Source organism: Dipodomys spectabilis, unplaced genomic scaffold (genome assembly GCF_019054845.1).
Source record: "Dipodomys spectabilis isolate Male_0828 unplaced genomic scaffold, ASM1905484v1 ptg000094l, whole genome shotgun sequence".
Classification (NCBI taxonomy): Eukaryota; Metazoa; Chordata; class Mammalia; order Rodentia; family Heteromyidae; genus Dipodomys; species Dipodomys spectabilis.
In genome coordinates, this window is record NW_024870771.1 from 8,535,569 (window position 1) to 8,561,497 (window position 25,929).

Sequence of the window (25,929 nt, forward strand, 5' to 3'; positions counted from 1 at the left end):
CAATCATGATACAAGAGAATTTGACATCATAGCTAACACACGGAGAAGGCAGGAAAGAAAGGTTTGAAAATTCAGGCTACCTCCTAATGTAGGGTAGGCCTCATCAACTGTGAAGCCCACCCACCAATTAGGTCATAGGATGCATTTCTCACTACTAGTAAAACTGCTTTCATTGAGTTTTCCTGCCTCATAAGGAACTCATATGGAATTTTCTTAAGGACACCTGAGAAAGTGAAACCTTGTTGTTTGAAAACCAGCATGATGATCCTTCTCTGCTCATTTGCAGACATTTCTCTATCCAGTACACTCACTTTCCACCATTAAATATAGAGCTGATACAAGAAGACATCAAGGCAGGACTAAAAGGGAAGTCAGAGTGAAATAAGTAGTCTATTTTTTAAAAGACCAAGAAAAAGGTCAAAGAAAATAGTGTTCTGATGGTAGTACAAATAGGTTGCATTGGCTGTGAAATTTTATGGGTAGGAAATGTAGAATTTCGTCAGGTGCAAGGACTCATTGCCTGAAATCTCACCTAGTAGGGAGGTGGAGGTTGGAGAATCAGATTTAAAGATAGCTAGGCCAACATGTTGAAAAGACTACATGTCCACAAAAAAGGCAGATATGTAATTTTATTCCTCTCTTTCCAGCTATATAGAAGATACGGAGAAAAAGACTGTGATCAGCCCGCCCCAGGAAAACACAGGTGACCCTTACTGATAAAGAACGAAAAAGCCAGGGCTGGGAAGGTGACTCAGTGATAGAGCGCTTGCATTACATCCCTGAGGCCCTGGATTCAATTCCTCAGCACCAGATAAGCAAAAAGAAAAAAGCTGGAAGTGGCACTGTGGCTCAAGTGGTAGAGCGCTAGCTTTGATCTGAAGAGTTGAGGGACAGGGCCCAAGCCCAGAGTTCAGGCCCCAATCATAAATATTTACAAAAGAAAAATCTGAGAATTTGGGGAGGGGAAGGGAAAAAACAAAATGTTTAAATAGGGATACAGGTTGACCCATTGTAACAATGACATGGACAAGACACTAGGTTGAAAATGAAGTTTTCAATTTAGGCAGGGGTGGTGGTGGGGGTAGCGCAGTGGGAGTGTAGTTGTGGAAGTGGGAGGGAAGGGATGGTAACAAAGGAGGAGGCAGCAATGCTTGATAAGACATGTACTCATTACCTTGCTCATGCAACTGTAACCCCTCTGTACAATATTTTCACAATAAAATCTTATTAAAAATAAAAAAGGAGGAGGCATCAATGCTTGATAAGACATGTACTCCTTACCTTGCTCATGCAACTGTAACCCCTCTGTACAATATTTTCACAATAAAAACTCATTAAAAAATAAAAAAGGAGGAGGCAGCAATGCTCCATAGGACATGTAATCATTACCTGGCTCATGTAACTGTAACCCCTCTGTACACTATTTTTATAAAAAAAATGTAAAAAAATTTTTTAAACAACTAACATAAAAATATATACGAAAGTCTTTTTTAGCTCAACAATAAGAAAAAGAACAAGTGTACTAAAAGCTGAATGAAAGACTTGAACACACACTTCACCGAAGAGGATACAGAGATGGAGAGTAGACTATCAGAACTGCCCATATCTACCCGGTGGAAATGCTAGCAAGAAAAATGCTAGCAGGAACACAGAGGAGCAGAACTCTTATTTATTACTGGTATAAGTGCAAAATAAGAGCCTTTAGGAGACGTTTATATAGTGTCTGTGTGAATATACTCTTCACATACACTTTAGCAGCCAGGTGTTTACATTTTTAAATCTTCCAGTAATTGTACATAGAGCTTTCAACTCAGCAGCTCACTTTGTGAGCACAGTCCATCTTGACCAATGTTACCCCTTTCATTGTGCTCACCCATCTCTTCTAAATCCACCCATCCCTTCAATTAACCTCAGTACATTATCATTGCATTGAGTGTTACCACTACCTTTCCCTCATCATTCTCCTCTCCATTTTTCTGTAACGTCACCTGAATCTCTCCTCTCCCACCTGACATAATATGCTCCCGCTTCCTAATATTAATTTTATTAAAGTGTAATTCACCCCTCCACAGGGATCACACCATGGAATCTTCCCTTGCCTATACCATACCTTAAGTAATATGCCTGTGCATAGATACGTATGACCCTGTAAACATGTAAGTATATGTTTATCATAGAATGTTTCTATGAGCCTTTCAGTTATGATTTAAAACTTTCTTTGGTAGAATAATCTGTGTTGGTAGTTTTTAACTTTTTGTATTTGAAATACAACATAAAAGCAACCCCTGCTTGCTGTTACAGTTTCGCTTGATAAATCTGTTTTTATTTTGATAGATGTAAGAGACCAGTCCTTTCTCACACACAGCATTAATTTACACTTTATTATCTTTGCTTAATATTATACGTATAATATATTGTGGAGAGTTCTTTTCTGTTCTGTTCTGGTGTTCTAGTAGTCACTGGTACCAGAATAGGCTATTATTTTTCAAGAGTATTGAATTTTTCTCTTTTCTATTCAATATAATTCCTATGTCTTTAACTATCCATTCTTCAATGGCCTCAACACTCAACACATGTACCTTTTTTTCTTTTGAGTCTTGAAGTTGTTGCCAACTCATTTCATAATTCTTAGATTTATTTTATATGTTTACTTAGCCTCTTTTTAAATTATTCAGTCCTTCATATCATCCAATCTTAGAGTTAAGCTATCAGTAGAATGGTTTAATCTCTCAGCTTTCAGCTTGATCATTTTTTCAGGTATTCTATGTCTGTATTAAGGTCCTTTTTTCAACGTTGCATGGAAGTCCTTTCTTCATTAATTTATCTGTGCCTTCTTAGATCTCTCTGTCTTTTAGGGATCTAGCAGTATTTTCTTTAAATTCACTTGAATTTACTGGAGTTCATGGCATTTTTTGAGCTATGTCCTCTTTGACATTTTTCATTTCTCTGTTAGTATCCTCACTGTCCTCAAGAAATTTCTCCTATGTCCTTTTCCATTTCATTGAATGTTTTGTTGATAATATTTTTGAGCCCAGTATGAAAGGTTTGTACTGCCTTATCATTGTTCTACTCCTTTGTTGTATGATTGTGTCCTCTGAGGAGTGTTTATTTCCCCTATTTGTTATATTCCTTTCACTTCTATGTTGAGCTTTACTCATGTGAACACCTTTTGTTGTTGGTGTTTACATTCATAAAGTCTTCCTAATGGGCTGCTCGCTGTAGTCTCTGTGAACTAGATATTAGATGATTTGATGAGCTACTTCCCCCACTGGTGTGGGGAGATATCTCAACTATGTTTCTACAAATAAGGATGCAGTTAAGTCTTTTCATACAGTGTGTTATCACTGATATATTTATGTATACATGCAGTCTTTCATACATACTGGTGCTAGATTTCTGTATATTTACAAAACCATTGATACCAAGCTATTCCAGGCAGGCAAGGTGAGGGCTTAGGTGTGGAATAAAGATGATAAGATGAGAATGGAATATTCTCATTGTAGCTAAAAGTACACTTGTGAGGGAAGTAGTGGTTATAAGATGTTGGGTATTTTGTAGAGAAAGTGGGAGTACTAGAGTTAGGGAAATGGGAGGAGAAATTTACTAAAAAGAGCAATGGGGGAAAAAATGAATGAAAGGAAAAGATTAAAAAATAGTGAAAAAGAAAAAAATCAAGCAATTTACTCAAACAAGAAGTAGCCTTTAGGATCAAGAAAATGTGGTATATATACACAATTGAATTCTATGCCTCCATCAGAAAGAATGACATTGCCCCATTTGTTAGGAAATGGAAAACCTTGGAAAAAATTATATTAAGTGAAGTAAGCTAGGCCCAAAGAAACGTAGGTCCCATGGTTTCCCTTATTTGTAATACCTAGTATATGTATGAGTCAAGCAGAAAAGGTCAGATAATGTGATGTCAGGAAAATGAACCCTTAGATGTGTATTTTAATGTTTTCTTTCTTTCATGCATGTGTTTCTAACACATTTATAAGATTATCTCTTTGTTGCTTTGTATGTCCCTCCCCCACAGTATAACCCCTGCTTTCACTATATTTGATGTCAGTATAACTTGTGGAGGAGATGGGGAAAAACCAGTTGTTTAAGGATACAGGTGGACCTGTTGCAACAATGAGAAGTACAAGTTGTCATGTCCAAAACGAGCTTTACAACGTTAGTCCGGGGGGGGGGGGGGGGGGGGGAAGAGGGGTAAGGAGAAGGATTGGGATTAGGGGGGGAGGGGGGAGGCTGGGAAGGGATGTGAAGGGTAAACAAAGGAGGAGGCTGCAATGCTTGGTAAGAAATGTACGCATTATCCTGCCCATGTAACTGTAACTCCTCTGTACAGTATGTTCACAAATAAAATTAAATTAAATTAAAAAAAAAAAGAAGTAGCCTTTAACCTCAGAACAAAATGAAAACAAATCCTAACAGACCAAAGTCATCGCACGCGAGCACACACACACACACACACACACACACACACACACACGAGATTTCAGTCAGTATTGTATCTTTGTAGCATTATAAATTGTTGCCCGCTGACTTCTCTCTGCAAGATGATTTGTACTTTGAGTGGCAGTTCCCATTCTGGTGGGAGAGTGAGCTGTCTCTCTTCAGAGATCGTCCCCTGGATGTGCAGGATGTCCTGGCAAAGACCCAGGATAAAGTTTAGTACAGAAGTTCTCTAAAGCTGCTGATTGTGTTCAGGCAAACCAGTGCTTCTGTTTTGTTGTCTGTTTCCAATGAGCGCCAGCATATTAAGGCCTGCCCAAGTATCAGTTGACCCTTCTCTCAGGGTGAGTGGCTCATATCACTGCCTGTAATTGCCCAATGTACTTGTCCACTTGGACCTTTTGGGAAGTGTGGGCAGAATTCATGGGCATGTGATACAACTAGCTTGGGAAGTGATTGCCACCCAGACCCACTTGTTCAGTGTGCACTGGTTCCCTAGGAGATGGGTTATAACCACACCCAGCAGTGATGGGCACTGGGACCCACTGAGTCTGTCATGTCCTGAGACCTGGCATGGAATATTCAGGTGCCTTTCTCCTTGATCATGAGGAGCTTGGCCACCATGGATGGCAGCAGGGTGTCTTTTCTAGATTTCTCTGGTGTGATGGCTACTGCATGGTATGGAATAACTCGTGTGGCCAGTGTGAGGCTCCTGTATACTGTTTCTCTGGTGCACTAGCAAAATGATTGCCACTGTTGTACCACTGAGTAAGCACTGGTTTTGTCTTGTTTTGAAGGGGGTTGATTGTTTTGTTATTCTTATTCCCCATCCTATAAACCTTCAATTCCATCATTTATTTCAGTAGGTTTGATGGTAAGGTCTTATCAGTGAGTTAAGAAGAAAGAATAAAGGATTGCCGAGGTTCCTCAGCTGATAAAGCACAAATCTAACTTTGACAGCCCCATTTTGGGTTTTTAAGTTCAACTTTTCTCTTGCTCTTAGTCACCCTCCTCCCTGTATTCCTTCCTCCCTATCTCTTTTCTTCCCTCCCTCCCTCCTTCCCTCCCTCTCCCTCTCTCTCTGTCCCTTTTCCTCTTGCTCTGTCTCTCTCTTGCTCTCTGTCTCAAACACACAAATTTACTTGTTTCTTGCAACTATTGTACAGATACTTTAAATGTGATAAATACTTTCTTCCTTGTTTGTTTTACTATTTCTGTCGTGTTTGGGATTGAATTCAGCACCCTTTAGATGCTAGGTAAGGTTTTGTTCAGTTGACACACAATCTTGATGATATTGTTAAGCATCTCAGATAGGCCCAGGGAAAAACCCATGTAGCTGGGATTCTACAAAGGAAACATTGTGGCTGACTTGTTGCCACAGTCTTCTGGATAACTTCATTTTGCCTAGTTAGTATTACCATTAGCTCTGTGCATGGCTACTTAGCCTTAAAAGACTCGAATTGAAAAGGGCAAACCCCTAAAGTTCTTCACATAGTAAATTAAAAACTTGGAATAAAAATGACACAATTTAGCATCAACTGGCTTGATTTAGACTGGATGATAAGCGGTTTGTTCTCTGGAAATGTAGTATGCTGTTAGCAGCAATGCTTCTGTGCTGAAGTGCCTAGCTTTTAGCCTAGAATAGATTCCTCTGATATTTGCATGCTAAAGAACCTACATTTTTCAACTTCTTTTTCCAAATTGAATGTGGGGGTCAAAACTAGACCCCAAAGTATTGTGACTATATTAAGGTGTTTATTGTCTTATTAAATCATTATTCTAAGATACTGCTATATTAAGGTGACATTTTCATTTTCCAGTCCTTGCTGAATATGACAGAGAATAAAAGGATACCTGTTCCTTAGCCATGTGAATTCTGCAGTGCATTTTGAACACACAGCCTCATTCACACAGAGCCTTTCAGACCCCACCCTACTCCATTAAGTCTCAGCTCCAATAGTCACACAGGATTGTGGTGCCCAGGAAACAGCACAACTGAGCAAATGTGTCTTTCATGCTTAGAATCAAGGTTATCTAATACTTTATAATTTTCCACCACCTCCTTGGACTTTAGATTTTCTTCTTCAACTATGTTAGATGAAAGGTTTATGTTACCTATTTAAAGACTTGTGCTTTACTTAAAAATATAAAATTGCCAAATAGCCATCAAATTGTGGAGGCTAATTCAAATATTGAAAGCAGGAAATGTTCTTAGAGACACATTCACATCACACCAACCTTTGTTAGAATTTACGCAACATGTGGTGTGGTACATTGGCTACCTTAGGGTTTGATCTTTTTTTTTTTTTGTGAGTCTTGGTGCTTGAAATCTTGGATTGGGCACTGTCTCTGTGCTCTTCAGCTCAAGGCTAGTGCTCTACCACTTGATCCACAGTGGTTTTTTGGAGATAAGAGTCTCATGGACTTTCCTGCCTGGGCTGGCTTTGAACCTTGATCCTTAGATCTCAGCCTCCACAGTAACTAGGATTACAGGCGTGAGCCACCAATGCCCACCTGGGGGTATACTTCTTTTGTTTCTTTTTCCTCAATGTTTTTAGGATTTTGTAACCAGACTAGGGGTTTTCATGTGAAAATCCACAGATGAGTAGACTCAATTCACACACTGATCCACTCCACACTATGGCCTGCCCTTCCCTCTTAGTACCCTCTTCTTAAAACAATACTTGATGCCTTTATTTTGTAATTGATCACTGAAAGATTGGCTGAGAAAGAAAAAAGAGTGAGTTGACTTGTCACAATTTTGGCTTTATAAAGAACATATGATTTTTTGTTACACTTATTTTTTTCTCACCTCAGCAGCCAAAATGTGGTCCTTTATGTTACAAGCACTAAAAGCTGCCACTGCTGGATAAAATCCTGTGCAGCTTCAAAAATGGTGACTACTGACACTATCATCATGCAATGCAGTATAACTCTCTAAGAATGTAACACAATGTATAATAAAAACACATATTATGGTATAAAAAATTAAAACTGTCATAAAGCCCAAGTTAATGTGTAAGCATTGGCTCCTCTAATAGCCCTTCCCTCAGTCCCCCTATGCCAAGTCATTTCTCCCATGTTCTAATTGCATATCACATCCACCTCTTCTCTGTAGGTCCTTCATTTGCTTCTCCATTTTTCACTGGACTTGAATGAATGCTGCCTGCTGTGGTTCTCTGAGATGCCTGGAATAGAATGAGAGGATGGCCTGCTCTGCCAACTGATCCTGGTGCACAAAGAAGATAGGAGCTCATCTGGGCAAGTTCCCACCTTCAGGGTCATCCCCATCAAAAATTCAGTCCCCAAAATATATGCACACTATTGAGCGCAGGACTGCCCTGCCCGACAAAACTCCTACCTAGCAAGTGAGCCCATCTGTCTGTGCAAAGGCCATGACAAAATGTTGCCAAATGGCCTAGCCAGAGTTTCAGAGCTGAGGAAGGATCCCCTGTGACTCAGGAGAGGCAGTGTACTCACTGTTCAATAACTGTGAGATCCTAGCTCTTCCCATTGAGCAGGAGTGCATCAAGTCTGTGTTGCCAACATGGCACAGGACCTGTAGGTGTCATAACACCTACAGGGGTCAGACCTTACTAGGGTACTGCTTAATGGGAGAGGGGGAAGGAATAATAGGAATAGGGGGCATCCATAGAGTGAAGGGTAAGGGGTGTAGAGTGCTGGGGTGACAGAATCTGGGGAACAACAGGTTGTTAGCCCCATTTCTGTAGGCTTGAGAAAGGATGCATTTAGATGACAAAGATGTCTAGCAGGTCAGTTTTAGCAGGCTGGTAGTGAAAAGGGATGAACTGGCTGCCCAGGCCTGCTGCTGCTTCCTCCTCCTTCCACATTTGCTCAAAGTCAGGCAGCAGTGGCACTATGCGCTGCACACTGGGCTTCTCCAGGAGAGAAACTTCCTATGTCCCTCCTCTTGCAGTCTCCTCATCCTTATTGAGGTCGACTTCTTCATTGTGGGCACAGGCTGATTCAGCTTCTTGGGGGCCTCTGGGGGCTGAGGTGGGCTTCCCAGGTGGGTTCTGAGAGGCTCCTGGGACTTGCCCTGCTCAATCTGCAAAAGTATAACCTGCAGCTGCAGTGCCATTCTTTGTGTGTCCCAGTCCAGCTAAGCGATGTATTGCTCCTTCTCCCTCTGTTGCTTCTCCAGCACCACCATATGTTTTCCATAGAAATCGGCAGCATCTGCCATGCTGTCCACCTTTACCTTGAGCTGCATGAAGAGGAGTGCAAGGTCTTTCACTCGCTCTTTAACAAAAATTTTGAACTAAATGTCTTCCTTGAAGGACCATGTCAGCTTTTCTTCATAATGCTTTTTATTTCATGAGAAATACAGTCCCCAAGCGATCTTGCATTGGGGCCAGCTGTTTCCTGAAGTGCTGGTTCTCCCCCCCAGCACCTTCTATGGCTCTTTGATTATGGGTCAGGGTCTCTAATATTTGATCCAGGTGAGCTTCTGCCTGCTCATTGCACATCTTGGAGGCCAGCTCTAGGGCCAGCAGCTGCTCTTCCTGCTGGAGGTTTTGTTGACTAAAGGTCTGATGGACTTCCAGCTGTGCTTGCAGCTGTCCAGCCATGTTCTCCAGCTCCTCCTTCAGTGACCCTACTTGGGCCTCCAGTTGTGCTTTCTCTTTAGTAGCCTGTTAAAAATCCTGAAGACTGACTTGGTGTGCCAACAGGCCTGAACACTGCAACGGGAGTATGGTTGATTTTGCAGGCTCTTTTTGGAACTCCTCTATTCTGTCTTCACTGGGTGCATTCTCAAGCGGTAAAATTCAAAGGTGTTCTTCCCATGTGCAGTTGTAGTTCTTCCATTCTCTTGTTTGTTTTTCCCAACTCCACTCTGAGGCTGCCTCTCTGTCTCCTGAGCACGCTAGAGTGCTCCTTTTCCTCCTCCTGCTGGGTACACATAGCAGAAAGGACAGCCTCTAGCTCTGCCACTCAGACTTGGGAAGACTGCAGGCTAATGGCAAGACCCTGCATTTCCCCTGCTCAGGTATGAGCAGCCACCTGCTGCATCTGGGCCAGGTGTGTGTGGCAGTTATTGTTTTCTGATTCTAGAATTTCATTGGTTTGCTTATGGATCTGCAGGTGTTTTCTTTGCTCTTTGTTTTCTTACAATAACTTCTGCTGGTTTGCTTTCTCTTTCTGTAATTGATTAAGAATCTCTCTGTTTTATTTGTCCAATAGCCTCACCTTGTTGGTAAGTTCCAAGTTGGTTTTACAGCAGGTGTTCAGGGCTTTTGCCAGCCCTTCATATATATCCTCAAAATCCTCCATCATTTCAGACCATGGGAGATTCTCTCTGTCTTCCTCAAGTGTGCTGTCAGACACAAAGTTAGTGAGCTTTTCAGAAAGGCGATTGAGATTCTCAAGCCTGGCCATAGTGTTCAGGCCGAGGTCAGCATCATGGTCTTGAACTCTTCGGGGGCCTCTTCAGGTGACTTACCTCCAGGGTTGGACTCAGATGCACTGTGGTTTTGAGGCTGTTTCTTCTTGGCTCCCGCAGGACCCGCGAGGCTGCTTCTCTCAAGGTATTGCCTGAGTTTGTCCTGGCAACACCCAATTGTTTTTGTCTCTGTTTCACTGACATGGCAAGGGTGGGACAGGAAGGTGTGGGGAGCACTTGACAAGGATTCTAGCAAATAGAGTTTCTGATCATCAATCAGTAACACTACCACCTCCAACAACTGCTAGCTGTGGTGTGAGCAAGAGGGAGAATTCCAGGGCAGTGCTAAGTAGCATAGAATGTAGGTTTGGCCAAGGTCTCTCACCTCATTTGTGAGTGTTTACAGTGGCTTGGCCTGCTTCCCTCTGCTAGAGACAGGAGGAACTGCTGCAGTCCCAGTGAGGGCTGTGGGCAAGACTTGCCCCAACCTTGCTCCTCTGTGGGGGATGGGGACATATATTGGTGCTGTGGCAGCAGCTTTGTATTCAATGTGTCATTCTTCAGCACAGAAGTGTAATTACCTGGTGGGCCTAAGAGGCTTCTCTCCGGAAGGTGCCTTTGACCCTTCTGTTCTACTGATGCCCTCCCATTGTCCTAGAGGTCCTTAAGCTCATGGTTTAGGAGTGGTGGGGGAATGGGCAGTAGTGGACAGCTCTGCCTTGTATTTTCAAGTATTAGAAATCACTTGTATATCATAACTATGGTTAATAATACCACAATACACATAGTTAAAATTGAAATCATTTCAGAAAATTGAATAACCTGTGTTAGTTGACTTAGTTCTCTTTGATCCAAGAAAAAAAAATGTCAAAGATAAATAATCTTATAAGAAACATTTCTTCTGGCTCAAAGTTCTGGAAGTTGAAAACCATGGTTATATGCCTTAAAGTCTGTGGTAAGACAGTGCACCATGGCAGAGACCCTGTGGAAACCAATATCGCTCACCTCTTGGCATTAGTAAAGCAAAAGTAGAGGAAAGATTAAGGTTTTAATAGCTCTTTAGGTCATGCCCCTATGACCTAAGTTCCTTCACTTGGCCCAACCTCTTAAAGGTTGCATGACCTCCCATTAGTGCCATAGGCTGGTGACCATTGTAGGAACAAACAATAGTATTGTCCACATTAAGTTTTATTTCCTGTCTAGGACTAAGAATTAACCTTTGTCAATGAGTCAGGATTTTCCTATTTTATTTTACAAAGCATCTGTTTGATTAAAACTTTGGAGGGAGGATGAAGAAGCCCATAGTTGTAATCAGCCCAGTACTTTTGGCTTAATGAGTGTAATTCTCACCCATGTATCAATCTTGGAATCTTCAGAGCTTCAATCAGGAAACAGAAAAAAGCTTTACACCCACTTGAACTGAGCTTTGTCAAGATCTTGTGCAGCCATATTCTGTCCCCAGAATATGCTTTCTGTTGTTCAGCTTCTGCATGTCAAATTGAGCTGAATCCTGTGGTAAACAGAACAGCTATGGTGTGTTGACCATGAAAAGGAAGACAGAGGAATAGGTTGTTACTTTGTTTCAATTCTTTTTTAACAAAATGCTCCACTAAGCCATTTAGTTGGAGGAACAAAGAACCCCTCAGTAAACAAAAGGTTAGAGCAAATAAATTAAATTTTTATGTGAGTTTCCTTGAATGTCTCTTCCTTTTTAAAATATATATTTTGTATTGCAAAGATACTGTAGAGAAGAATTCCAGTTATATGAGTAAGATAATGAGTACATTTCCTATGGAGTATTGTTTCCCCCTCCTTTGTTTTTTCCTTACCATCCCTTCCCTCCCCACCTCTCCAACTCCTCCCTCCCTGCCCCAAAGTTGGAAAGTTCATTTGCAACATAGTGTTGTACATCTCATTGTTACAATGTGTCCACCTGTGTCCTTATTTCAGCTGTTTTTTTTTTTTAATTGTGAAAATACTGTACAGAGGGGTTACAATTACAGGGGCAAGATAATGAGTACATTTCTTATCATGCATTCTAGCCTCCTCCTTTGTTTCCCCTTCCCATCCCTTTCCATCCTCCTCCCCGCCCCCCCCCCCCCCACCAATGTTGTAAAGTTGGTTTTTCCACATAAGGACTTCTACATCTCATTGTTGCAATGAATCCATCTGTATCCTTATTCAAACTATTTGTTTTTTCCCTTCCCCTCCACAAATTATACCAACCTCCAATACAGTGAAAGCAGGGGTTATACCATGGGGGAGGGACATACAAAGCAACAAAGAAATAATCTTATAGAGATGCCCCTCAGTAGATGAATGGATCAAGAAAATGTGGTATATATACACAATGCAAGTCTTATTTCAGCTTTTTGTTCTTTCCTTTCCCCTTCTCAAATTAGAAAAAGGTGTTTACAAGATGCAGGGCATAGAATCAAATGCAATGAAACCGGGGGTTGTACCTTGGGGGAAGAACAAACAAGAGAAACAAAACAATCACATAGTACATTATTAGTACATGAAAAGTAACAGAAACAAGGTAAAACCTCTTGTGTCTCTATCTAGGTGTTCATTTCACTTAGCATCATCTTATATGGTCAGATGTACATAGCTTTTGACCTTTTCTGCTTGTCCTAGACATACACAAGTTATTGCAGATAAGGGAAAACCTTGGGACCTATATTTCTTTGGGCCTGGCTTAATATATATATATATATTTTTTTCCAAACCTTTCCCTTACCTAACACATGGGGCATTGACATTCTTTCCGATGGAGGAATAGAATTCCTATCAATAACCCAACCTCATTCTTCAAAGAAGTATAAGAAGCAACCCCAACATTTGTATGGAACAATAAAAGACCCAGTAGCAAAAACAATCCTCAGTAGAAAGAACAGTGTGGGAAGAATATCAATATCAAACTTCAGGCTCTACTACAAAGCCATAGTAATCAAAACAGCTCAGTACTGACACACAAACAGACCTGAGGACCAACAGAATAGAATGGAGACCCAGGAATGAACCCACAGACCTATAACCACCTAATCTTCAATAAGGGAGCTAAAAAATAGACTGGAAGAAAGACAGCCTCTTCAGTAAATAGTGCTGGCAAATTTGGTTAAACACCTTTAGAACATTAAAATTAGATTCTTATCTATCACCCTTCAGCAGAATCAACTCCAAATGGATGAAAGACCTCGATGTCAAAGCAGACACCCTGAATACATTACAGAAAGGAATAGGAGAAACACTAGGGCTCCTTGGCACAGGCTGAAATTTTCTTAATAAAGACCCAGAATTACAACAAATCAAGGAAAGGTTCGACAAATGAGATTAGATGAAATAAACTAAATTTAATGTACAAGAAAAATCATATCTTTTGAAAAGTCCAGAAAGATGACATGAAGTCCAGACACTGAATCGAACAAAAGTTAGATAAGAGCGGCAAAAACCAAAGTCAAGAAAAGAGGAAGAGCGCCTTCCCACCCCCGCAAAAAAAAAAAGTTCCAAGTGGAAGGAACTCATATTCAATGATAATCAGGCTGGCACCTAATCGTGAAGACTTTGTGTTACTAAAATATTTTATCTCCTATGAAATAAGGCCAAGAACTAGAACAGAATACGATGTTTGGTGGTAGATAGAACATACCATAGAGATTTTAATAGGTTTTAGTGCTCTGGTGAGGAAGCCAAGGAGACTGATAGATGTTGTGAAGACATTCACAGCCTAAAACCATTAAGTATTTTAGCATCTTTGACTGATAACCTACCAAATTATTTCTCAAAATGTGTTTGAATAATGACACCTTCTTGAGAATCTCCTTGCTGGCCGACACTTCCAAAGTCTAGTGACTTAAGAATATAACTCATTTTCTTATTAGATGCTATGATTGTGGAAGTTCATAGAGCTCAGCTGAGAAGGTTCCTTCTTGTTATCACAGATATGGCTAGGGATGGAGTTATTTGAAGGCTTCTTCACCCGTATTGTCTAGTCCCTGAGTTGAGATGGCTAGATTGGCTGGGTCTGGATGAGCATCATTCCCACACAACTGCTCCATGATGACAGGTCTTAGCTTCCTTACAGGCTGTTGGTTTCAGGGTCATTAGACTTTGGTGATAGGTAAGCTTCATCTGGAATAAGAATGCCAAAGAAATCAGAATGCCAAAACCATAGTGTATAGAATCAGGCCAGCCTGATTCACAGATATGTGAACATGAGCCTGCCTCTTGACAGGAGACTAGATTGTCCCTGTCATGAGGGAAGGAAGTGATGGAAGATACCTTGGAGATGAACTAGCACACATCTGAGTAAGAACTCACTTGCTGTCAGCATTTCCTGGGTCAGGGCAGACTACCTTTTAAATAAACGTCCCTAGAAATTTTCAAGTGTGCTAAATTGTTAGTGATTGAAGCTCTCATTAAAGATTTTTGGTCATGCATTTAAACAAGGAAGAGATAATTTCACTCCTGGGTTTGGAGTCAAAAGGCTGGTGCAACAGGTGGTGGAGATAGGCATTGCTGAAAGAGAAGTCTAACAGTCTCTATTAAAATCATTAGCTTCTCAGGCTATTTACAATAACTTCGGGTAACGAGTATAGTGACATACCTCTACTTCCCTGTCAGCAAAGTTTATAAAGCATAAGGAACAAAGAAGGCATATTTTTAGGAACTGACACAAAAGAGCAGACTTCCAATCTCCTAGTTCTCCCTTTTCAGGTTTGGAGATGGGGGAAGATGGGATATGAAAAGTCCAACACTCATGGAATGAGGAAATTTGTTCTCCCACTGGAAGTCAGATTGCTCCCAGAAGGCGCCCTGAGTTCTGACCAGATGTTCGTATTTGTCCATCTCCGACAGATTAATGACAGAAGACTAACCAAACATCTCTTCTAGGACATAATAAATCAGAAACTCATCCAATGGACCATCAAGCATCTGGGATTAATCCATTCCACACCTATGTGTAATAACAGGCTCAGTGTACACTGTCTGTATGCATGGTTGTCTAATGACTGAGAGGGTGCTGTGTCAACTCAATTCACCATTTTCTCCTCTTGCTATGGATTCAAAGTTTTTGAAAGAGAAAGGAAATTATAATCTAATTGCATATACTTGCAAATAAAAAAATTAACCTCAGGAGTGTAATGCAGTGCTCAGTGAGGGCACAGAAAAAAAGCAGCTGTGAACAAATTCTTCATAAAAGCACATAACAAAAGAACATGGCTTATATCTTCTACTACCTGAGCAGGATCTTTATGGCCCAATCATATATGCTTGAAAGTAAAGAATTTTAAGCCATATAAATTAAGATGTGACATTCTCCCTCAAATGATGCAATTTCCAAAGGATTCAAACATAGGAGATAGCTTGGCTATTTTAAAAATAGAGTCTGTGCCTTTAGGTGATATAATATATTATGATTTAGGGCCACGATAAATCCTGGAATTTCTTTCTGTAAGCAACAATACATGAAATAAATGTGAATATGCAATGCACTGCACAAAACCAGAAGATTCTTTTATCCTGCTATTATCATTAATATATGGACTGAAATGTGCATAATTTGAAGTCAACAAAAAGATATATCCATTTTTACCTTGCAAGGTAAGATTCTTTCCCTCTGAATTTAATAACAAATCTGTTTGTTGCAAAAAGAGTCCTTTGAGAATGGTATATACCTAGATAGCAGTGTGAATTCATCAAGACCCAGACTTCTGTCTCTGGTCAAGAAGAGTCATTCCTTTCTCACCTTTACATTTATCTTTATAGTTCCTCTGTATTTTCAACTTAATATTATTATTCAGGAAATCCTGGTAAAGCAAGTCAGTATTATTCAACTGAAGGTTCATGTCATTTTTGAGCAGTGAACATACTGCCTCTCCAGAGGTACAGGGCATCTTTCTCCAACTCATATTCTTTGGATAAGGACCACTTGGCCACATTTTGTCGTGGCCTTTTCACAGATGGACAGGCTCTCTTGCAGGTCAGGAGTTTGGTCGAGCAGGGCAGTCTTGCCTTCAATAGGGCACATCTATTTTGTGCCTGAAATTTTGATGGGGATGACACTGAAGGGAGGAACTTGCCTAGATCAGCTCCTACCTTCTTTTGCCCCAGGATCAATTGGCAGAGCAAGCCAGCCTATTGGGGCTCCATCTTGTTTCAGGCATCTCAGGGCATGCACCTGGCAGCATTCTTTCAAGGCCAATGAGAAATGCAGAAGCAAATGAAGGACTTACAGGGAAGAGGTTCATGTGGTATGCAGTATAGAACATGGGAGAAATGACTTAGCATAGAAGGGACAGACGGAATGGTTATTGGAGGAGCAAATGCTCACTAATTAAGTTGGGCATCTTGAAAGTTTTTTATGTCAGGACCTTTTGTAAATTGTAGAAGGTCTTACATTCTTATAGGGTTACACTACGTTGCATAATAAGAAAGTCATGGATCAGCATTTTTCAAACCCCACTGGATTTTATCTAGCAGTGGGAGGTTTTAGTGCTTGAGTCATAAATGCCACAGTTTGGCTGCTGTGGTGAGAAAATATTTAAGCGTAATAAGAAATCAAGCTTTCTTGGAAAAAATTATATTAAGTGAAGTAAGCCAGGCCCAAAGAAACAGGTCCCATGGTTTCCTTTATTTGCAATATCTAGTATATGTCTGAGTCAAGGAGAAAAGGTCAGATAAGGTGATGTTAGGGAAATGAACCGTAAAATATGTATTCAAATGTTTTTTTTCTTTCATGAGATGGTTTCTAACATATTTATAAGATGATTTCTTTGTTGCTTTGAATGTCCCTCCCCCACAGTTTAACCCCTGCTTTCACTGTATTTGATGTCGGTATAATTTGTGGAGGGGAAGGGGAAAACAAATTGTTTAAATAGGGATACAGGTGGGCCCATTGCAACAATGAGATGTACAAGTCGTTATGTCAAAAATGAACTTTACAACTTTGTGCAGGGTGGGGGGGGGGGGCGCAGGATGAGGATGGGAAGGGGAAACAAAGGAGGAGGCTACAATGCTGGGTAAGAAATGTACTCATTATCTTGCCAATGTACTTGTAACCCCTCTGTACAGTATTTTCACAATAAAAAAAAATCAAAGAAAGTTTAACCAGAAGAGTAGACGGTATGAATGACTAAATAATTGAAATGAAAAGTAAGAAAACATGTAAAATAAATCCAAGTATCATGAAACAAGGTTGCCAGAACTTAAAGACTCAATAGAAAAAGGTTATATGACAAGTATTGAAGATATAGATGAATGGATAACAAAGACACAGGAAATATATTGAATAATAGAAAAATGTGCTGGGTGCCAGCAGCTCATTCCTGTAATCCTACTGCTCAGGAGGCTGAGATCTGAGAATTGTGGTTCAAAGCCAGCCCAGGCAGGACATGCCATGAAACTCTTTTTTTTTAATAAGGTTTTTTTTTATTGGAAAATACCATACAGAGGGGTTACAATTACATGAGCAAGGTAATGAGTACATTTTTTATCAAGCATTGTTGCCTCCTCCTTTGTTTTTCCCCTACCATCCCTGCCCTCCCATCTCCACGACTACACCATGAAAATCTTATCTCCAATAACCCACCAGAAAACCAGAAGTGGTGCTGTGGCTCCAAGGTAGAGTACTAACCTTGACCTGAATTGCTGGGAGACAGGACTCAGGTCCAGGATTCAAGCCAAGAGAGAGACAGAGAGTGAGAGAGACAGAGAGAGAGAGAGAAAGAGAGAGAAGGAGAGAGGAATAGAAAAATACAAAACTCTTGAAAAATAATAGCCTACCCAGGTACAAGTGACTTGTAGAACACCAACAGAACATATCAGAAAAGAACATATCACAATAGATTATAGTTATAGTATTAAGCACAGACAATAAAGCATAATTAATGCTGTATGTGAAAGAAGATTGGTCAATTACATCTATCAAAATAACAGATTTCTCAACAGAAACTATAACAAGAAGGAGGGCTTCCATTTATGAGATATTTCAAACAGAAAGATAACAATTTCCAACAGAATATTCTATTTATTTCAATCATAACTAAAAGGCCAATAATAATGGTAAACATATATGTACATGTTTACAGGGTCATACATATCTATACACAGGCATATTAATTAAGGTATGGTATATCCAAGGGAAGATTCCATGGTATGATCTCTGTGGACAGGTGAATTACAGTTTAATAAAATTAATATTAGGAAGCGGGAGCATATTATGTCAGGTGGGAGAGGAGAGATTCAGGTGGGGTTAAAGAAAAATGGAGAGGAGAATGATGAGGGAAAGGTAGTGGTAACACTCAATGTACATACATGATAATGTAACAAGGTAAATTGAAGGGATGGGTGGATTTAGAAGAGATGGGTGAGCACAATGAAAGGGGTAACATTGGTCAAGATGGACTGTGCTCACAAACTGAGCTGCTGAGTTGAAACCTCTATGTACAATTACTGGAAGGTATAAAAATGTAAACATCTGGCTGCTAAACTATATTTAAGGGTATATTCACACAAAAACTATATAAACATCTTCTAATGGCTGTATCATATTGCACTCACACCAGTAATAAAGGCAAGTTCCTGTTCCTCTCTGTTGTTGCTAGCATTTCCATCTTTTACATATGGACTATTTTGACATGGTACTCTCTACCTCTGAATCCTCTTTGGTGAAGTGTGTGTTCAAGTCTTTCATTCAGTTTGTAGTCCAGTTGTTCTTTTCCTCATTGTTGAGCTAAAAGAACTTTTTGTATATGTTTTTGTTTTAGTCCTTTATCAGATTTGTCTTTTGTAAATATTTATGATCAAGTCTATACCCAGACATACTTACCATGTTAGAAACCAGATCTGAGCTAAGAAATGCTAAATTTATGTACTGTTTAGGAACCAGAGCTTATGAGGTTGGAGCACAGTTGGAGTATTAGCAACCTTGCTAATTTCAAATAATTATCTAGTACTGGCCATTAGCTCTAGATTTGTGTTGGTAATTTTTTGTAAAGTTGATTACATTCTACTCTATAACTTGCTGAAAGTTTTTTTTTGTCATTTATGATTGTTGCTTCTTGACATGTTATTTTTCTGTTTCTGCATTTATTGATGTTATCATTTGATGTTTCCTATGTACTGATATAATTCATGAGCTGCTCTTTTGAAATCTGAGATGAACAAAACTTGGTTGTTATGTGTATTTCTTTTAATATTTTTTTCTGATAATATTTATTATTAACTAGCTCCACAAAGCAGTTTCAACTTCATAAGTCAAATTATAAGTACAATGTTTGGTCAATGTTGCTGCTTCCATTATTCGTCCCTTCATTTTTCCCTCTCCAATTCCTAACCTCAATTCTCATGATTCAATTTTTACATAATGTATATGGAATATAATGAGTGTATTTTTTGCTTTTCGTCTCTCCATCCTATTTGCTGATATTTTTTGAGAATATTTTCACTTTGAGAGATACTCATCTATAGTTTGCATTTTGTATGATATATTTGCCTGATTTTAAATTTAGCATTTGGGTTTTTGGCATTGAGTATTGTGTCTTTTGGGGTAATGATGCAAACATTTTACCAGGTATGGTTCACACATTATTTTAACTGTTTATAATAAGTCTACTGGACATTCAGCATTATTGTCATTTCCTTTGTACAGTGAAGGAAATGGTAAGTTACATTACTTTTCCAGAAAGCAAATCCCAACTCCAATTTGACCCATCATTACGTATTTTTACATATGTTTAATTGTGAAAATACCGTACAGACCATCTCCTCCTCCCTTCCCCCACTCCCTGCCAAAGTTTTAAAGTTACAGAAACTCTAAGGAATACAGATTTTATGCCTAAGAGTTGTTTCTGAACATTCAGGACATGTGATCCAATGTTCTGATCAGAAGCATCAGTAAAGGTATTTGATAGCCACAGGGGTTGTAAGGTTTGCATTTTCAGAGATAAGCTGCATCTTTTCAGAGATGCATACATTAATCCTAAGTAATAATCTAGAAAGACACATGGAAAAAGGAAAACTAATTTAAAATGAAAGAAATGAAAAGAAATACAGGTTTGTTCAATGTTTTAAAAAAAATCTCCATGCTTACTAAACATAGCATAAAATTGCCTTGTAATATATGCATATATATTACTGAAAATCAAACTTAAGTGAAATTATCTTGCCAGTTGTAGTTAGAATAATCCAATAATCTCAACAAGTTGAGAATTTTTTCCCTAGGAATTGCTTGAGAAAGTCAATATGGACAGTCACTGTCTTTGAAGCTGACTGTGCCAAATTCTTTCATCAACTATGCCAAGAGATGAGATACTGTGTTCCCCACACAGTCCCTGCCATGATGCACTGCCCTGCCACAGGCCCAAAGCTTAACCATGAATTTCAGCTCCAAAACTTGAGCCAAATCACTCCTGGGTTCATAACAGAAGGAATGTAAGTCAGCATACAATCAAGACACCTGTACATTTAATTATATAGCATCACTATTCACAATGGCCAAACCTGGGGATCATCCAAGTGCCCATTATCCAATGAACAAATAAAGAACATGCCACGTGAACATGTAATAGGGTGATATTAAGAAATAAAGAGGAGTGGAATTATGTGCAGGAAAATGAATGAACTAGACATTATCATGTTAAGCAAAATAAGCCACAGTGAGGGTAGATGTGACATGTTCCCTCTTAGGTACAGGACCTAGAGCTTAAAAAATAAAAGCCAGGGACCAATGGGAAGGGGGAAGGCAAAATGAGAGGATAAAACTGGGATGAGGGGGGAGGATGGGATGGGAAGGGGAAACAAAGGAGGAGACTACAATGCTTGATAAGAAATGTACTCATTATTTTGCCCATGTAATTGTAACCCCTCTGTACAGTATTTTCACAATAAAAAAGTGGGATGAATATGATTAAAGTACTTTATATATTTGTGAAAATAGAACAATGAAAACTGTGAAATTGTCCAAAAAGGAAGAGTAGTGTGGGGGTGAATTCAATCAAAAGTAGGCACATATGGAAATAATCACAATGAAATTCCTTTGAACAGTTGATATATGATTATCAAAACATATATGTACCCATTTTATTTACAAAGGCATTAGTTTTAACGTTTTCAATTTTTTGATTCAATATGTTATGATACTAAAAATTTTCTCAGTCAAAGAACATTGGAATGATATGTGAAACGAAGCTGTGTGTGTGTGTGTGTGTGTGTGTGTGTGTGTGTGTGTGTGTGTGTGTGTGTGTTAGAGCAAAGATAATTTTTGCTTTTAAAATTTTAAGCCATATTGTTTTTTGGTTAAAAGCCAAAACCCAATGGCAACATTGCCTTTGCTCAACAGCAAAATAAATTAATCATTTACTAACTGGTTCCATGGGGATTAGAAAAGCATCTGAAATGAAAGACCTGGAATTTTAATCTACATGATTTTTTAAACATATTTTTATTTTTTGGTCAATCGTGGAGCTTGAACTCTAGGCCTGGGTGCTGTCCCTCAGCTCTTCAGCTCAAGGCGAGTGTTCTACCTCTTGAGCCACAGTGCCACTTTCAGTTTTGTAACGGTTTATTGAAGATAAGAGTCTCATGGACTTTCCTGCCTGGGCTGGCAGGATCCTCAGATCTCAACCTCCTGAGTAGCTAGGATTACAGGCGTGAGCCACTGGGGCCAGGCATGATCTTTTTTTTAAGACTTGGCTATGAACTCATGGCAACACATACTTCATTAAGCAGGCACTCTACCACTTAAATCACTCCTCCAGGCATTTTTTGGTGTGTTACTCATTTTTCAGAGAGGGCCTTACTTTATGCCTGGTCTGGCCTGGACATTTTCCTATTTGTGTTTCCCTTTGTTCCTGGGATGACAGGCTTGTGCCACTGTGTCCAGTCATTTGCATGCCATCCTGCTCAGATACTGAGATAAAGCTTCTTGAACTTTTATGGGTAGGCTTTGAACCATGTTTCCCCAATCTTTGCCCTCAATTAGCTAACATTACAGATCTGAGACATTATGCCTAGTTCACATGATGTTTTTAACTTATTATTTCCTGTCTCTACTATTTACAAAGCTGTTTTTAAAAACTGAACAAGAATTTAATTTTCCTGATATCTCTTACAATGTGAAGTTGAGAGGGACTGAAGTCTTAGAAAGTGCTGAATGTTGATTTCAGAGGATCTTCTGTGCTACTACTATGGGCCCATTTGGGGTTTCTGCTGCTCCTCGTAATCCAAACAAATTATGGGTAGAGATTTTGCTTTCCTAATGTGTCTAGCAGTGAAAGCATTGTGCAATTTCCCCTTTCTGAAAATTCCTTTTGGAACACTGTCATATTTAATTATTTAGAATATAAACCTCCATCAGTATCAAAACTTAAATAAGGATGAAGTAGGGGAGAGGAGACTGTCAGTGGGCTCTGTTAGGCTTTGGGCAAGACTGAAAGTTCTAAAGGCTGCTCCTGTCCCCAAAAGCACTTGCAGGAATAAGAATTGCAATGTCATAAACAATGTTTATGACAAAGATGTATAAATAAGACTGGAAGAGTGTTCCAACTAAAAGAGTCTTGATAATATATATATATATATACATATATATATAAATGTTCTGGTGGTTATCATGAATGATGTTCAAAATACAAGGAGAAACAAGTATATTATGTGTAAACAGGCATTTGGAAAATATTTTTAAAAATTTTTTTCTCGTGAAAATACCGTTCAGAGGGGTTACAATTACATGGGCAAGGTAATGAGTACATTTCCTATAAATTTTTTTTATTTTTTTTTAGAATAACAAAAAATATTTTACTACAACATAAGATTTACACAAGTTTCCAGACAAGCCATACAAAATGGTCACAAGCTTTTTCTGAAGGGAGAAAATCTACACTTGACAGCAAAGTCACAATGACATTAGTGAGGGCTGTGATGTTTGTTTAATATTCCCATGTTGGTTCAAATAATCGAGCTTGTCCATCTATGGTGTCTAAAGTTAGACTTGGCTAGAGAGTGTACTCTAAAGAACTGGTTAGCTGCTTTTAACCAATACAATTAGATTCCCATAAAGGGGGGGAAAGGATTCCATAAAATTAAAACTACTTTCCCCCTAAAAAAAAAAAAAAGAAAGAAAGAAAGAAAGAAAAACACCCAAACCCCTGCAGCTAACCCTGACAACTACCTTCATTCACAGTGCTTTATACTTAAACCATGATGTGGGAAATGAATAAAAGCAGAGAACCACTGCTTTGATACGTTTCGCAACAATCCAGATGATACGTCTAGCCTCTGCTCATGCTTTACAACAGTGAATCAGGACAAGACATAAATTTGCTAATGTGCATGTGCATTTAATCACCAAAGTACTGAAGATGTCTGGCTTTTATTCTGTAATGGTTCTAAGACTGTGTCCATTAAATGCAAACAAAAAAGGAAGAAGTCTTGGCAGAACAGGAGAAGTGATGCACATTTGATGATCGGATCGACTTAAATATTATTCATGGCATATAGCCTAGTCCATGCTCTAGCTGTTTCTATGGCTTGGGTTTCATTGTTCTTCCACTGCTCCGCTACATCATTTGCTAATGGATCATCTGGATTAGGAGCACTTAACCAAGCCTGGATGGATAGCAGAACTGTGCGGATCTGCAGTGCTGGGGACCACTTACCTTTCAAAATATCTAAACATATTCTTCCCAACTTGTCTACATTAGGATGATAAATTTTGGTCATGAAACGTACTTTAGGTGCTGCCATTGGGTATTCTTCTGGAAGGAATAGTTCAAGTTTAAAAGTCCCTCCCTCATAGGGGGAATCCTGAGGGCCAGCAATAACCACATGAAAATAACGGGCGTTGCTCTCATCTGGTTCTGCTTTAATGCCAGGAACTGGTTCTGCCAGCAAGCGCTGGGTTTCCTTAATGATCCTGCGGGCCAGCCCGGCCATCTTGTCAAATCCCAAATTGGGCCTCAGCTCTGTCTCCAGCTCTGCTGGCCTCATGCACCCCTATCAAATTTCTTATCAAGCATTGTTGCCTCCTCCTTTGTTTCCCCTTCCCATCCCTTCCCATTCCCACCCCACCCCCAAGGTTGTAAAGTTCGTTTTTCTTTTTTTTCTTGTGAAAATACCGTATAGAGGAGTTACTATTACATGGGCAAGGTAATGCACCCAGTGCCCACCCTTTGGGTGGCCCCGGGTCTGGGCAGTGTCACCCATCACACCACAGCCTGCACAGCACCCTCCCGGCAGATGTGACTGGAACTGGAGGAGTAAGACACTGTTCTTCAAGTCTCTTGGAAATATTGTATTTAGTGAAATAAGCCAGACCCAAAGAAACCTAGACTGCATGTTTTCCCTCATTTGTAATAACTAGGATGTGCCTATAAATCTACAAGTAAACCCAATGGACAGTAAAAGACAAATAATTACACTTGGACATGATTAATTAAATAGCACTCTAAAGATTCACGCAGTGAGAACAAAGGAGGATATTCTTAGGATAGGATCACAAGGGCTCAATGGCTATGTGCATAAGATCATATAATATGATGCTTATTGCAAAGGAACTCCAAGAAATGAAAACAAGAGGTTTTTTTTTTAAATTGTACTGTTTGCTGTTCTTTTTTTTTTCTTTCCTTTTTCTTTGGTTTATTCCCTTTTGTTGCTGTTTTTAATTTCTGTACCCTTTGTTTGTATATAAGTTTATGTGATTTGGGGAGGAGAAGGGGAATCCCAGAAACTGTGGTACAAAGGTAAACCAATTCAGCACTGATACTCACTGTGTTGGAAATGAACTTTACAACTTGGTGGGGAGGGAAGTCACAAGGGGAAAAACTGGGAGAGAATAAGGGAGGGGTGACACTGTTCAAAAATAACTGTGTTCATTACCTGACTCATGTAACTGTAACCCTTCTGTACATTACTTTTACAATTATTTTTAAGTAAAATAAAAAAATAAAAATGAAGACACTAAGAAAATTTAGATTGTCTAGAACTAATAGAAGTATTTCTTAATTCTCACAAATAAAAGGATGATACAAAAAGAACGTCTTTATCTGACAGTGAATCTAGTGATAGCAAAGCAAAGAAGGAAAGAGATAAGGCTGGTAACCAATGGGCTTTGCCAAGTGTCTTCCAGATGAATAACTGGTGCCACAGACAGCAGTGCAGAATCTTTTTCCTGAAATGGCAAGACTCAGATGACACTGACAGCACTGGCCAAAGAGGTGAATCGGAAGTGTCCTCAGATGATAACAAAAGATTATATATGAAGAAAGATTAACATGGCATTCTTGTCCGGAAGATGAAACTCAATTCTTGTTTACATTGCTTTCATAAGTATTTATATATTGTATATAAATATTATATGCTATTATAAAGGTGATATATACAGAAGGGTTATAATTACGTAAGTCAGATAAAGATTACAGTTCTTTGTAAACAATGTCACCTCTTCCCTCACTGTCTCCGAGTCAGTCTTGGTTTTTTGGTTTTGTTTATTTTTCTAAACAGTCTGGTTGCTTTTCGTTGGAGAAGGGCATAAGAAAATCAAAAGCAAGTAGGAGCATGGCTCAAGTGATAAAGTGACAGTCCTTAGTAGAAAAGCCAACCAAGAGCCCAAAACACCAAATCTAAGTCTTGGTACTGGCAAAAAAATAAATAGATAGACAAATATTGGAAGGCTGGGTGTACTCATTGCTACAAGGCAATGGTCTCAAGGTTTGCAATAGACAGAGCCAGGAATGTATATGTGCACTAACTACTTTAAACTCTTATTTGTAGCATCATCAAGCTGTGTCCATTAATTATTTGTGTGAAACATGAGTTCAAGAGGGGCTTTCTGAATATTCCACCACTAGGTTTTATTTTAGCTTTCCCTTCTTGCTTTTCTGTAACTTCCACCTCTCACCATGATAACCAGGCTCCTACCATACGCTTTTCACCACCCTTTCAATCCCACTATTCATGTAAAATGAGAGTGTGCCTTGTATTGTATTCTATTTGTTAAGATGCATCTCACTGTCCAGATGTCTACTCTTTGGTGACTATTCCATGTGTGGTTGTGCATTCTGCTGCTGTTGGGT

General features: G+C 39.3%; 1 protein-coding gene across 1 annotated transcript; it reads right to left on the minus strand.

Annotated features, from left to right (window-relative positions):
- Positions 1 to 22,719: 22,719 nt before the first annotated feature.
- Positions 22,720 to 23,795, minus strand: LOC122112390 (ubiquitin-conjugating enzyme E2 N-like). Its single transcript, XM_042685172.1, has one exon. It carries the CDS (start codon positions 23,789 to 23,791, stop codon positions 23,333 to 23,335), a length of 459 nt encoding a protein of 152 aa, XP_042541106.1. The 5' UTR covers positions 23,792 to 23,795; the 3' UTR covers positions 22,720 to 23,332.
- Positions 23,796 to 25,929: the final 2,134 nt, after the last annotated feature.